The 10,582-nt window shown below is 43.2% G+C and overlaps 4 protein-coding genes and 1 long non-coding RNA gene across 5 annotated transcripts; 2 read left to right on the top strand and 3 right to left on the bottom strand.

The window, feature by feature from the left end:
* Positions 1–170: 170 nt before the first annotated feature.
* On the bottom strand, positions 171–1,602 carry LOC6535854 (zinc finger HIT domain-containing protein 2). Its single transcript, XM_002096437.4, has 2 exons — positions 1,441–1,602; positions 171–1,380 (listed from the first exon to the last, which is right to left on the bottom strand). The coding sequence occupies exons 1-2, from the start codon at positions 1,539–1,541 to the stop codon at positions 234–236; spliced, it is 1,248 nt and encodes a 415-aa protein (XP_002096473.3). The 5' UTR covers positions 1,542–1,602; the 3' UTR covers positions 171–233.
* Positions 1,603–2,106: 504 nt separating this feature from the next.
* LOC6535853 (adenylosuccinate synthetase) lies at positions 2,107–7,910 on the top strand. The gene is made up of 5 exons (XM_002096436.4): positions 2,107–2,407; positions 4,554–4,656; positions 6,243–6,522; positions 6,591–6,951; positions 7,016–7,910. Exons 1-5 carry the CDS (start codon positions 2,237–2,239, stop codon positions 7,442–7,444), a joined length of 1,344 nt encoding a protein of 447 aa, XP_002096472.2. The 5' UTR covers positions 2,107–2,236; the 3' UTR covers positions 7,445–7,910.
* Positions 4,582–6,237, bottom strand: LOC120322022. The gene is made up of 2 exons (XR_005561775.2): positions 5,343–6,237; positions 4,582–5,284 (listed from the first exon to the last, which is right to left on the bottom strand). It is a non-coding gene; the product is annotated as an uncharacterized LOC120322022 (long non-coding RNA).
* Positions 7,911–8,240: 330 nt separating the features above from the next.
* Positions 8,241–9,194, top strand: LOC6535852 (calmodulin-like protein 4). Its single transcript, XM_002096435.3, has 4 exons — positions 8,241–8,393; positions 8,521–8,551; positions 8,616–8,680; positions 8,742–9,194. The coding sequence occupies exons 1-4, from the start codon at positions 8,391–8,393 to the stop codon at positions 9,090–9,092; spliced, it is 450 nt and encodes a 149-aa protein (XP_002096471.2). The 5' UTR covers positions 8,241–8,390; the 3' UTR covers positions 9,093–9,194.
* Positions 9,183–10,386, bottom strand: LOC6535849 (40S ribosomal protein S20). The gene is made up of 4 exons (XM_002096434.3): positions 10,236–10,386; positions 9,943–10,098; positions 9,627–9,716; positions 9,183–9,370 (listed from the first exon to the last, which is right to left on the bottom strand). Exons 1-4 carry the CDS (start codon positions 10,236–10,238, stop codon positions 9,257–9,259), a joined length of 363 nt encoding a protein of 120 aa, XP_002096470.1. The 5' UTR covers positions 10,239–10,386; the 3' UTR covers positions 9,183–9,256.
* Between the last annotated feature and the right edge of the window lie 196 nt (positions 10,387–10,582).

Below are 10,582 nucleotides of genomic sequence, written 5' to 3'. Positions count from 1 at the left end.
ATTTAAAATCAAGAAGATGTTATCATTGACCAATTTAACTAATTTTCGTTAGTTGTATTTGAATTCCTAAATACAATAAAATATTCAAATACCAATCGGTGCAATACTTACGTTTCTTCTTATTATGAACTGCAGAAAAAACCCAAAAGAGCTAAAATGACAAAGACCGCTTTTATCTTTGAGGATAATTTAAAACCAGAAGCAATTTCGAAATGTATATTCTGAAGGATTATTTAAAGGACCTCTTCCCGCGCCACATACGCCAGCATGAACTCCATTTTCCGAACCAGTTGAGCCAGTTTGGTGCGATCCAATTGCACACTTCCGCTGGCCAAAGCAAATAGCTTCTGGAACTCCGCTTCCTGGACATTCTGTCGGCGACTCATTGCCTTCGTCTGCTGTAGTAAATGGAGCACATCGCTAAGGGCGGCCAACTTGTGATCCTTCGTAGCCATCAACTGACGGGCATCCTGCTGCAGTTGCTCTCTGTTCTCGACGAGGAAATTAGCTCCTGCTGCAGCACTTCCAACTGCAGCAGCACCCGCCGGACCATTTCCCGTGGTAATGGCCTCCATCTCGACAGAGACAATGGCGTCCTCAGCATCCTCAAAGTTGGTGCCGTACTTCAGGGAGGCGCTGAGATTCACAAGATGGGCCACCGCTTCACTGGCATTTGTTCTCTGTTCGCCGCCAAAAAAACGAGCCACACAAGCATAGGCGCTAAGGATGTTCCACAAATTGTAGTGCAGGCACGGCGAAGGAGTTTTCTTGCATATATCGGAGAATTTGGCAATGCTCTTGCAAATTTCGGGAACAGAGCTTTCTTTCTTGGCAGCCTCTTCGGGTGTAGGTATAATCACAATCTTAGAGTTCTTCGGCTTGAGCCACCAGGGTTTGTAGTCTGGCATAAGCTTCATTATATCCCCATTGGTGATTAGTTTCTGGAACTCCTCTTGCTCCTCCGTAGTTAGCCTGCTCCAAACTTCATCCGCATCGTTGATATCAACGCCTTTCAGTCGAGTTGCAATGTCTTCCTCCGCATCTTCATCAAGTATATGCCCTTCGGCGACGTTTTCTTCTGCATCATCTTCTTCTGGCTCTCCTTCATCTGAATCCAAAGAATTCTCCAGGCCATCTGTATCAAAGTCCTGGGGATTGAAGCCACTGTCCGTCTCTCTCATCCTCTTTAGTATATCGTATATTTTCCGCATGTCCTCCTGGCTTTCCTGCGTTACCGTGTTTTGGGTCAGTTCATCCTGAATGCAGGACTTGTAGAAAGCCTCGGAGCATTTTAGGTGCTCCTTGGACTTGTAGCATCCCACACTGCAGTACAAAGCATTGCACTTGGGACAAGTGTACTTGAAGGACACCTCCCGGCAGCTGCAGGAGATTTATTATATATAGAACAAGTATTATTATTATTACTAGTTGTCTACTTACAAATGACACTTTTCATCTGCTTCCGACATGGTCAAACAAAATAGAATAAACAAACTAATGCGGCCGCTAACAGCTGATCCCTGTAGTGTGACCGTAACCATGCTTCGTTTGGTAATGATAAATAACCACTTTTCAAATGTGAGTCATTAGTTTTCATACTGTTTTAATGAATCTTTTGTGTTTGTAGACAGCTAGTACGGTTTAATTATTTGAAAAGCTGGGTTTAATTTGTTAAATCATTCTCAAACTCTCAAAATTCTTTTTGCATAAAATCCTTATCAAAATTAATTATAAACAAATTGATATAAATGATTATTGATTTAAATGATTTTAAACAGTTTTAATAATCTTTTTACATAAATTCATAAATTTACGAACTTAACATGCACTCAAATATGACATTGAATGATAAGGATATGAATAATAAGATATAATATATTAAAAAACAGTTAAAACATAAAGACGTGAGAGATCTGAAATCCTCTTTTTAAATGCAAAACATCTCTTCAAATATATATATAAAAATGTGCGTAAACAATAAGGACTGCAATATGACCGTAACACTCCACCCACGCAACGCGTTTAGTGTTACCATGCCGTGCGGCGGGCGCAAATGGCGCGCGCAGTAGGACCGTCCGCCCGCACCAGGCCACTCTCTGTTTGCTTTATAGCCAAATGCTGGTGGAGCGCAGCCAGCAGAGAATAATCACAACGTGTTCGCGAACGACTTCCAAGTGCCCGAGATCCGTGTCCGTGCTCCGATCCGATCTGATCCGTTCTGTTCCACTCCGGGGAAATGTCAACCAGCGCCACCAACGGCACGCACTACGAGCAGCTGCACCAGGGCCGCACCAAGATGTACAAGTCGAAGGTGGATGTCGTCCTGGGCGCCCAGTGGGGCGACGAGGGCAAGGGCAAAGTGGTGGACATGCTGGCCTCCGATGTGGACATCGTCTGCAGGTGTCAGGTGAGAACATGGCGTATCCGGAATAATGGTCAAATCGGGAAAACCGCCATTGATAACGTGCGATATCCTTGCCCAAGGACATCTAAATCTAGGCGCCCAGTAACCCAGTCACCTAGCCAGCATCTGCGTATTTCACCAGATGAGCCACCTTTTTCCAACCCGACAGTCTCACTATCGCTCTTTTCGGCCGCCGCCGCCGCATGCTTTTTCATTTGTATTTATCAATTCTGCCATCCCGCCATGTGGCTGCGTCTGTGTGCGTCCGCCCGTGAGCCTGTTTGTCCAAGTGTTCGTGCAGAGCGCGCATGTGTGCTCCTCTCCCCGTGCACTCTCCTCTGCTCCACCTTTTACTTCCATTGGCGTTCCCATGTGTTGGTCTGTATGCCGCATTGCTGCCGGCGCAGCGGATTTCTCGCAAAATCTGGCTTGTTTCAGAGGTCAGGAACTAGCATAGTTGACAGGTGTACGAGTAGTTAGCATTATTAAGTCAAAAAGATCTCTGGACCAAACTATTTTAAAATGAAAATAGCTACTTTACAGATTAATTTTGTTTTGTTCTGATGGGTTTTCCTAAAATAATGAATATTATGTCCATGAAGTGAAAAAGAGAGTAGCATGCCGCTTAAATCTGGATTTCTTACTATAGCTTTCGATTCTTTGTCTTACTAACTAATGTAACTCATTAAGTGAACTTTAAATTAAGTTTTACTCGCATTCGGGTTTAAAAGGCAGGTAGATTATTTTTGCGATATCTTTAAGCCAGAAAAATTACTTCTTATGCAACGTAATAAATATCAATATCTACTTTAGTGCTGAGTTCTTTAAACAGAAGTCAGCAAATTCTCACTGATTTACAAATTATGCATTTCCCGCCAACAAATTTTCTGCTAACCAATAGCCTACAGCACTTGTATTCCGTCAGCAAGTCTGCCAACAATGCTGGCGCAGCAGAATTCGTCACTGGTGCTGGCCGTCTCTTTCGTGCCTGACGTTAATTCCTATCCCCGTCCCTCTTTCACACATCTGTGCTGGTTTACATAACCGCCAACATCATTCAGAAGAATGAGCTCGTAGAGCCCCTCTGGAAATGCAATCGTGCAGAATAATCTCTAGTTTTCAGAACTTTGGGAGGGCTATACAAGCATCCGTGGGATTAGGGAATTGCCTGCTTATAGCGGGTTGTTTATGTCCGGCCACTTGTTGATTTCTCGGAAGCATCTACGCAGTTCAATGGACGATATGCGGCCAAGAGCGGATTCCAACCTAGTGTTTTAGGGGAATCGAAGTCTTATCAGTTTCCTTATATAATACCATCGCCAGTTGATAATCGCATTGAGTCACACGACTGACACGCCCCTTGCGGCGATTATTGACTGGAGCATTATTATACATACTACATATGTATATGTATGTTCCCTCTGTTCTGAATTTCGCATTTTGCGTCGCGAAAGGTCAGGGTCCACGGACGGGAACTCGATCCGGGGCATGTAAGGGAAGCTCCGTGCGCGATCTCGCAATTTTCCCGTATCTTATCGTAGACCCGGACTATAAGCTACATATAAGCCCTCTCCTTGGCACTGCGTAAACATTTTGATTATCTTGTTTTTGGTTTTTAGCAATGATTTGTGAAGGTTCCAGAATTCGTACTCTTCTGCTGCCGCTAATCTCCCATTTCGTATTCTCCTGACGCTGACAGTCTATTCACATAGAAAACAGTTTTCGTTAGATTAGCAAAATGTAGGCACTTCTGTACAGTTGCCAAAATGAAACGGAAAAACACATTAAATTTCTCGAGTGCTTACGTGAAATGGTCGTAGTTATTTGTATGTGTGGAAACGTTTTCCGTTTATTGTCATTTGATATTTGTGGGCACGTGGGACAAATACGTATGTACATAGGGACATACATATGTATGTATGTAGATACCCCTTTCGATGGGCTCTGTGTGGTTCAATTTGCAAAATACACCTACATATAATATTTTTTTATTTTTCTCACAATCTTTGTTTTTCTTCTCGCTCGTCGTTTGTTCGACGAAAGCAAAACAAATAATGCTAATTTTGCATATCAACACCTATGTATATCTACCTCTGGATCTACTTTGTATATCTGGGAAACTCAATTTTTTAATCTTTCCCATCCACAGGGCGGCAATAACGCTGGACACACTGTGGTGGCTAATGGCACGGAGTTCGACTTCCATCTCCTGCCCAGTGGTGTGGTGAACGAGAAGTGCGTTTCCGTCATTGGTAAGTTGGGATGCTAGGTTGGGAAATATAGGCCAGGATCTGCAAGGATTTGTGCAAGATCTTAGTTATGAATGCGGGTTTTAGCTTATTGCGTTCCGAATCCTATATAAATCTGTGCATACCTCAAACCAGTAAAGCTTTAGCTTCCAAACTTTGGAAATATATTCTTGGTTAATTTTTATTGATTCTTTTTATTGGAATATTTTTGCAGAGTTTTAAGAAAAGAATTGTCAATGAAACTCTATTCCCCTATTCTTTTCGTTCGCCGCATTCTCCCTAGTTTTATTTATCTATTATTTATACATATATAGACACATATACAGAATTTTCGCATACAGTATAGGTCGTAAATATACGGTCTGTTGTCGGTTTGTTTTGCTTTTAGTTTTCACTCGCTCTGCGGCAAAGTGAAATTGAATGTATCGAACCAACATATATACATACATATATGCAGCTATATGTGTACAAACATATGTATAGTCCGATATATACAAAGTCAGATGTAGGCAAGGAATTTCTGGCACAGATTTAGTGCATCATTGACTTTGGCTTGCGGGTCAGTCGGGCTGTTTTTCGACTTTGGTACGCCGTATGACCCTGAAAACAAAAGGTTTTCTCTGTTCTATTTCTGTAGATAAGCAATTGAGATAATTAAATCCGAGTAGGATATGCAAAAGGAATATTACCTTTGTGCCTGCCAGTACCAGTGACGTCACCGACTGTCAACGCCAAGGTCGCCAGTTTGTGAATATAATCGCAACTTTGTCAAAGTTTTATCGATCTTGCGGGAAGGGTGTGTGGTTGTGGGTGGGATTGTTTGCACAGAGCAACAAGCCAATCCGCATTGTCATCGTTTGTCACAAGACTAATTTACGAGATAGTCAGAACCAACCGCACAAAGCCAGTGAAACCCCTCAACCATTCCCCAAGAGCTTTTGCCTTTTAGATATCGTTTATGACACTCAGCCACAAAAGCACCGAGCCTTACATACATGAAGCGGAAAATTATTCTAATCAGGCAATTAACTTATTATTTTTAATTTCCTAACCGCTCGGAACTCGTCGACCCCGTTCGTTGAGCCGGCTCGCGTGCCTTGGCGTTATGAGTTCCGAATTGGTTCCATGGACTCCCCATTTCGTGTATTATGCAACAATGTCTCTTCGCGCTATAGATATCAGCCTCTGAAGGCAGCCCAGTCTCTCTACTGTTAGAACAGTTCTTATGTGACATTAAAGTTGAACAAAGAACGTCTTATCTTGATTATTTTTATAGGACTCTCAAAGAAAGTACATTTATTGAACGCTAACTTATGTGATTAACGAAGAACGGTTATAAAAGCATTAAAACACTAAGAAGGTCTGGGAAATTTTTGACCGTAATAGTTGCTTTACTAAAACATACATACAGTTGCCCATTTACCCAAGTGCGTTTCACGGCAATCGCAATAAAACTTAGATTTGGAAACCCCTAAAAGAAAGTAAATCACAATTCCCCTGCAATCACATGACTGCTAACTGCAGTTTGTTCGTGGTTTATCCATTGAATCCAGTGCCTTTGCGAATACTAAATACATGAACATTTGCAGGCAATGGCGTCGTCATTCACCTGCCCTCGCTGTTCGACGAGGTGCTGAAGAACGAAGCCAAGGGGCTGCAGCACCTAGAGAACCGGCTGATCATCTCGGACCGTGCCCACCTGGTGTTCGACTTCCATCAGCATGTCGATGGCATGCAGGAGGCTGAGAAGGGCGGCAAGTCGCTCGGTACCACCAAGAAGGGCATTGGTCCGGCCTACTCTAGCAAGGCTACCCGCAACGGCATCCGAGTGGGCGAGTTGCTCGGAGACTTCAACCTGTTCAGTGAAAAGTGAGAGGAGTTTTGGCCGGGAACTCGGGGAACCTAGATTCTAACCGCTCTATTTGACATCCACTTAGGTTCAAGTCGATTGTGGCCACGCACGTGCGCCTGTTCCCATCGATTAACGTGGACGTAGAGGCGGAGCTGGCCCGCTACAAGGACTACGCAGATAAGGTGCGTCCCTATGTGAAGGACACCATTTGCTTCCTGCACACCGCCCTGCGCAACGGAAAGACTATCTTGGTCGAAGGCGCCAACGCGGCCATGTTGGACATTGACTTCGGCACGTATCCGTATGTGACGAGCAGCAACTGCAGCATTGGAGGAGTTCTCACGGGCCTGGGTCTGCCCCCGCAGACGATTGGAGAGGTAATTGGCGTGGTCAAGGCCTATACGACGCGTGTGGGCGACGGTCCGTTCCCCACCGAGCAACTAAATGTGAGTAGTAGCTTAGTAAATGCCGTTCGAAAAATTTTGCTTAATATCCTTATTCGTTGTCCAGGATATTGGTGACTTGCTGCAGACACGCGGCTTCGAAATCGGCGTCACAACCAAACGGAAGCGCCGCTGTGGCTGGCTGGACATACCGCTGCTGAAGTACACCTCGCTGGTCAACGGCTACACTTGCATCTGTGTCACCAAGCTGGATATTCTTGACACGCTGCCGGAGATCAAGGTGGCTGTGGCTTACAAGAAGCCTAATGGCGAAAAGCTTGACCACTTCCCCGGCACCATAGCTGAGCTGGGAAGCATTGAGGTGGAGTACGCCGTGCTGCCGGGCTGGCAGACATCCACTGAGGATGTGCGTAACTTCAAGGAGCTGCCGGAGAATGCCCAGAGCTATGTCCGGTTCCTGGAGAGCGAGCTGAGTGTGCCCGTGCGTTGGGTGGGCGTTGGAAAGGGTCGCGAGTCCATCATCAATGTGCATTAACTAGCCAGCAAGTGTGCCGACGTACTTATGCCTACCAGTTTGTTTATATGAGACGGAAACGCTTTAGGGCGCATTAGCCAAAAACAGCGCTTAAACTATCCAACCACAACTACAGACCTAACCACCCACAAATACAACTAATATTTCGACTATCTACAACATTTGGACACAAATTATTAGCATATTGCTTCTTTAAGTTATACTTTCTAGTTTTGATGTTCACAAAATCATTAGAAGCGGTGCCGTCCGGGGATCGCACGCATATATTATACTATAACTTCTTGTTTGATGAGGACGTACTTAGTTTATAAGATCATCAGGTGCAGTTTCAGATTTTTTGTATGCAAAGGGAAGCAGATATTTTTTATTGTACAATAACTAAATGATGTTGTTTTAATATTTAAATACAACAATGTGCTCTGACTTGTGTAATTGTGTCGCAAGGTAAATACATTTTAAAATTAAACAGAAAATGTTTTATTTGGGATGGGTAAAAGGGTATCCCACATGGGTAAAGAAATCATTTTAAATAAATCTAGGAGAGGTTGCTTCCAATAGGAACTAACTCGCTAATAATGATATATGTATTTTGACTTAAATGGGCAGTATGTTTAGCTAATCATATGTAAAATGTTCAATAATATGGGTTCATATTGGACAAAGTTTTGTTGTTTTTTAAACCATTTAAAAGAGGTTAAAAGTTTTGGTGAAATTGCAAAAATTGAATCAGTGGGAATCACACAAATACTTGGTCTTACTGCAAATAAATGTGGTCTTTTGAATTACCCGTCAACGGGCACACAACTTGTTGGTCACACTGGCTACTACCTGTTTGAGTTCTACCTTTCGATTATTTATTAAATCATTCTGTGTTGTTTACTTAATTTATTTATGGTTTTGTTAACTTTTTTTTAACTAATTGCAAATACAATAAAGAAACTCTAAAATGGTGAGCTACAAATACTTTTTCCTTAAACAGAAAATTCTTTTTTCTGTTCATAACTGCACTTTCCACTCGAATGCCCCCATTACCCATTTGTATTTATGCAACTTTCTACTTCCCAACTTTATTACAGGCTCGTTACTTCAAAGAACAGGATATTGATGGTAAATATTCGTTCGCTACATTGATGATTTCATTCCGAAAGTATATCTTATCTTTAACCCCCAGAGTTCCGTGAATGTTTTTATCTGTTCGCCCGTTCGGGCCAAATCAACAATTTGGACGAACTAACCGTAAGTGGGGCGCCCACCCCAGAAAAATACACACTAATGGACAAAAACTTTATACCATCAGGTTATTATGCGTTCGTTGGGTCTTTCACCGACGATTCAAGAACTGGTTTCTTATCTGAAGCAAAAGAATGGGAAAATGAGCTTCGCCGACTTCCTGGACATTATGCACCAGCACTCCAAGGTGGAGAGTTTGCCGGACGAGGTCATTGCGGCTTTTAAAGCAGCTGATCCGCAAAATAAGGGAACCATCTCGGCCAGGCAGCTGCGCAATCTTCTCCAAAACTGGGGAGAGGGTCTGTCCATGCGCGAGGTTGACAACATCTTCCGGGAGGCCAATGTGAACAACAATAGCACTGTGCGGTATGCGGACTTTGTCAAGATTGCATGTGCCCCAGTTCCCGACTACTATTAGCCTGCCTTTGCAAGTCGAATCACTCCATTACCATTTACGAAACATTCCAGTAAAGTAATTCCATCTTCGCACAATAAAATTGGCCAAATGTGTTTGTAAAAAGTTCTTTGTTTTTATTTGTACGCCAAACTTTTTGAGGTGTAAAAATGTGGCATCTGCCGATCTTAGTTGGCGATTGTGACCTCAACCTCTACGCCGGGCTCGATGTTGATGGAGGTGATCTTCTTGACGATCTCAGAGGGCGAGTGCAAGTCGATGATGCGCTTGTGGATTCTCATCTGGAAATAAGGATTAGCATTAAATAATGATTAATTAAGCAGTTTTTATGCAAGCTAATTAGGTTTTAATAATGACGCATTATTTTTGTCGAATTCAGAGAGGCAAATTGTGAGGAAATACCAACAAATTGTACTATGAGAATACGTTTTATCTGGGCAAATCATCAATACTGTGGAGCGACTGGTTGATGCCCAACCACGATATTAAATTTGCCCAATTGTTGCTATATTAGGTTGAGTATAAGGGATAACCCACCTGGAAGCGATCCCAGGTCTTCGAACCCTCACCACAAGGAGTCTTACGGGTGGTGATGCGCAGGGTCTTGGTCGGCATGCGCACGGGGCCCTGAAATGATGAAATATATAAGAATAAGCAAGGCATTTCATATAAAAAGGGATTTGTAGCCTGAACCATTTGATATTCCTGCTCTGAAGTAATCAGCGCAGGAATAATGTCCGATTCAGGCACTTTATCTGGCATTTATAAATGACTAGGCTAAGCGTCTGGGGTCACGCAAAGCCTCCAGGTAAATGCAACATTAGAATCCCTGAGGTGGACCGAATGCTCTTACCTTGACGCGCAGGTTCTGGTTCTTGGCACCGTTGATCAGGTCGCGGCACACGTTCTCCAGGGAACGCACGTTCCTGGAGGTCAGGGTGATGCGGATGCGGTGCACAGAGGCAGAATCGCCGCCATGGGGCTTCTCAATATCCTTGGGTGCAGCAGCCTGTGCGGAAACATGGAATAAGTAGGGTTAGGTTGAGTTGCCATCACACGTGCACGATGTTTTATGGAGCTGAGGCGCATACAAGCACTGCTATTAACTCGCAGTAGTTACGGGTGCTTCGGCATCATCATTCTTACCATTATTTAGCAATTTCCCTGGTCGAGATATTCAAATCTTTGTATTTTGAGCAGCGCTGAACCAGTCAATATGCTGGTTGAAAACGAAGAGAAGGTTAACATGGTGTCCATGGCAGACCGTAATTTGAATCCCCCAAATACCCTAATTATGCCCAACTGCATTTGCGGTGTTCCCTGAGCTGATCAACTGCTAACCAAATATTATGGGGATATTAAAGTTAAGAACAGTGAAATTATATACCTATTAAATTGATTCATTTTCCATTTGCTAAATGGAACCATCAACATAATTATAGATTTTCCTTTTTTCCCTTAAATCTAGTTAAAATTATGTGATACTTGAATAC

The sequence above is a fragment of the Drosophila yakuba genome, chromosome 3R (assembly GCF_016746365.2).
Source record: "Drosophila yakuba strain Tai18E2 chromosome 3R, Prin_Dyak_Tai18E2_2.1, whole genome shotgun sequence".
NCBI classification, from domain to species: domain Eukaryota; kingdom Metazoa; phylum Arthropoda; class Insecta; order Diptera; family Drosophilidae; genus Drosophila; species Drosophila yakuba.
Note: the sequence above shows the minus strand (reverse complement) of the source record. Positions and strands in the feature narration are given on the sequence as shown.